We start from the raw sequence: 3,139 nt of genomic DNA on the forward strand, positions 1-3,139 counted from the left end.
GGTATAAGTGTTATTGCAGTGGCCTTAGTAGTGTGAGGGATGTAGGCATTGCGGTGGAACCCCTTAATAGCTTTGCAAACCGTATTGCCAATTAATAACCAAGTGGCTTTAAAAAACTCAAAGTTAAAACCATCAGGTCCTGTAGAAGAGTTGGAAGATCCAGAGAAGACAGCTTTCTTAATAACAAGATCAGTGAAAAGGCAGTACAAGAGACTCGGCCATAACAGCAGAAATAACCTTATCAGTGGAGAAAGGCTCAGTGCCAAGGTCTGAATAATGAGAATCATTGAAAAGATTGTGGAAATAAGAGATTGATTCCTGAATAGCATATGACACAGTAGCCCCCGAGTTATTCATTGCTAAGGAAATGGCAGTATTTCTAAAACTTCTCCTTAACCGAATTTTAGAATAAAGGAATTTCAGATCCTCTTCTCCCTGCGATAGCCACTTAGTTTTAGCTCTCTGTTTAATCCAGGAATACCACATAGAAGAAGCCACCTCAAGCTGACTATTTATATTTTTAAGCTCCAAAGAGGCCTACTGTAAATTAATATCAGAATTCAACTTGTTAAGACAAACAAGTTGCTTTTCGTGCCTGGTGCCTGCCCACACTTTGCAGTGAACTCTCTTGAGCTCACGTTCAAACTCCACGCTAGGACCCGAGTGCCCGTGCCTACACCATGCGAAGGCCATGCTCGACACTCCCCACACCCCGCGCAGGTTGCGCCTCCACCCCGCGCAGGCTCGCACATGAATTCATCACGCTAGCTTATTCTGGGTTCATAGGTCCGGTCGGAAGGGGTCAATCCGGTAACCCGACGAGTCAAGTCTGGGTCTAAATTTCCAACCAGTTTATAAAATCAGGTCAGATTTGGGTCAATTCCGAGTTCAACCCGAACACAACCCAAAATCCATTTTAATACCCCTAATATGCATGCAATGAATTTTCAAGTTCGAGTTAAATTAAATATAAGTGATTTATTTATATAACAAGCGGCTAATTTAGGCAACATGCTTTCTGATTCATATAATGGAGAGCTTCTTTTACGAAATATTAACTAGCTCAGTTCAATGGTTGAGCTCTGAACATGTGCCTTCCTCTCCACCAACTCCTGTATCAAATTTCCAAGATCATTATAAGAAGACCCTCCTTTATCCACAGCCATCCTCGCCAACTCTTTAAGCTCCCTCGACCGCCTCCGCCTTTCCTCCGCCTCCTCCTCCTCCCCCATCAACCTTCTCACCGCCGTCTCTAAAGCTGCTGCTTCTACAACTGGTAGCTCCTCTGCCGTCCTTAGCCCATACACCTTCGACCCCACTGCTACCCCAATCTTAAGCACATCCACCAATAGCCTCTCATTAAAAAATTGCTCTGCATGAAGCGGCCATGTCGCCATTGGCAAACCAGCTGATATCCCTTCCAAGCTTGAATTCCATCCACAATGTGTCACAAAGCCGCCCACGGCCACATGGTTCAATATCAACAACTGTGGCGCCCATCCTTTGATTATAAGCCCCTTCCCTTCAATCCTCTGCTCATAACCTTCAGGAATCCATTCCTCACCTGCAATATTCCTCACCACCCAAACAAAAGGATAGCTTGAAGCCTCAAGCCCAATGGCCATCTCCCTCAACTGAGCTATCGTGAAATCACTTGTGCTACCGAAGCACAAATACACTACAGATCTTGGATTTTTGCTGTCGAGCCACTTCAAGCATTCTTCACCTCCTCTGCTTTCTCCTCCCCTTACTGACTTGTCGACCTCTTCTTGGTTGCAAAGCGAGACAGGGCCGACATGCCATGCTTTCTTCCCCAACACTTTCCTATAGTGCTCGACATAGTCTGGCTCCAACTCGTAGAAGCTGTTCACCACCATCCCGTAGTTCTTAGAATCAACCTCTTTCGCATGCTTGATGACCTCCACCAAGGGGTTCATGGAAGGGTTTAGTTTACTAGGGTCACGAACTTGGGATCGGAGCATCTCGATGTGATGCGGCAAGCCAGGGAGGACGATGGTCTCTGCTTCCGGTGGTAGGCTTTCAAGAGGTTGGTGGCGCTCCATGCTATCGATAGCGCACATTGCGAAGAAGTTGGAGCCGAGAAAAGAAATCCTCGGTATGCCATTCTCTGCAGCAACTTCGCAAGTCCATGGCAAGAAAATGTCGGAGACGACGCAGTCAGGGCGGAGGTCTTTGAGGACATGATCAAACGGTTCACTGAGCAAGGCAACGGTTTCTGCAAATTTGAAAATTTGTGCGTATGAGGAAAGCGAGTTTATGTTCTCAGTTTCCTCAGCGGCGGAGGGGAGATGGATGAGGTGGAGTTGGATGGGGGAGATCGCAGAGGAATTGAAGCGGTCGATGGTGGGGCGAATGAGGGCGTCGTTGCCTGAGATGGTTATGATGGCGACGGCAACTCCACGAGCTGCGAAGAGTTTGGCCATGTCAACCATGGGGAGCATGTGGCCTTGCGCCGTGATGGGGAAGAAGAGGACGTTGAGGCTTTGGTCTGTAAATCCCATTGTAATTTGCCTGCTGCAACTGGAAATCAGGACTGGACTTAATAGTCTTAAAAGTGAACCGTAGCAAATTTTTTTTCCAACGTAGCGTAATGGATGATGTAAGAAGGGATGTTTGAAGAAGGGAAGGGTTCTAGAAGCCGTTGAACAGTTAGCCACGAATCTTTTCATGGAAAATATATTATATTTAATATAAAAAAGAAACATATTATTTTATAAAACAAACGTAAATAATTATATTTATTAAATTGAAATATTAGTAAATTTGAATATATATATTAGTTAAAAAAGTATATAATAGCATTATAAAATAATAAAAAAGAAGTATAATAAAATATAAAAAACTAATACTTAAGACTTGAAGTTATTTGTTAGAAAATAAAAATAATTCTAATGTATGTATATCTAGATTTAAGAGAGTTTTAGAAAAAGTTAGATTTAATAATTCTAATCATAATTTTAAAAAGAATAAATGATAAAGTTTTTATTACATTTTAAGATAAATAAATATATAAAATGTGAGTTGAATTAAAATGTGAGTTGTTTCATCTTTAGTATGTAATGGATAATCCAACAATATTTGGAGAAATCATCAACTAGTAAAATGTAATATTTGATTC

General features: G+C 42.3%; 1 protein-coding gene across 1 annotated transcript; it reads right to left on the reverse strand.

Moving 5' to 3' along the window:
• Positions 1-944: 944 nt before the first annotated feature.
• Positions 945-2,572, reverse strand: LOC110114957 (scopoletin glucosyltransferase-like). The gene has a single exon (XM_020848033.2). It carries the CDS (start codon positions 2,520-2,522, stop codon positions 1,059-1,061), a length of 1,464 nt encoding a protein of 487 aa, XP_020703692.1. The 5' UTR covers positions 2,523-2,572; the 3' UTR covers positions 945-1,058.
• Positions 2,573-3,139: the final 567 nt, after the last annotated feature.

This window comes from Dendrobium catenatum, unplaced genomic scaffold, assembly GCF_001605985.2.
Source record: "Dendrobium catenatum unplaced genomic scaffold, ASM160598v2 fragScaff_scaffold_211, whole genome shotgun sequence".
In the NCBI taxonomy this organism is placed as follows: domain Eukaryota; kingdom Viridiplantae; phylum Streptophyta; class Magnoliopsida; order Asparagales; family Orchidaceae; genus Dendrobium; species Dendrobium catenatum.

Excerpts from the sequence above, each read along its gene's own strand:
- LOC110114957 (XM_020848033.2), bottom strand. The coding sequence starts at position 2,522 with ATGGGATTTACAGACCAAAGCCTCAACGTCCTCTTCTTCCCCATCACG.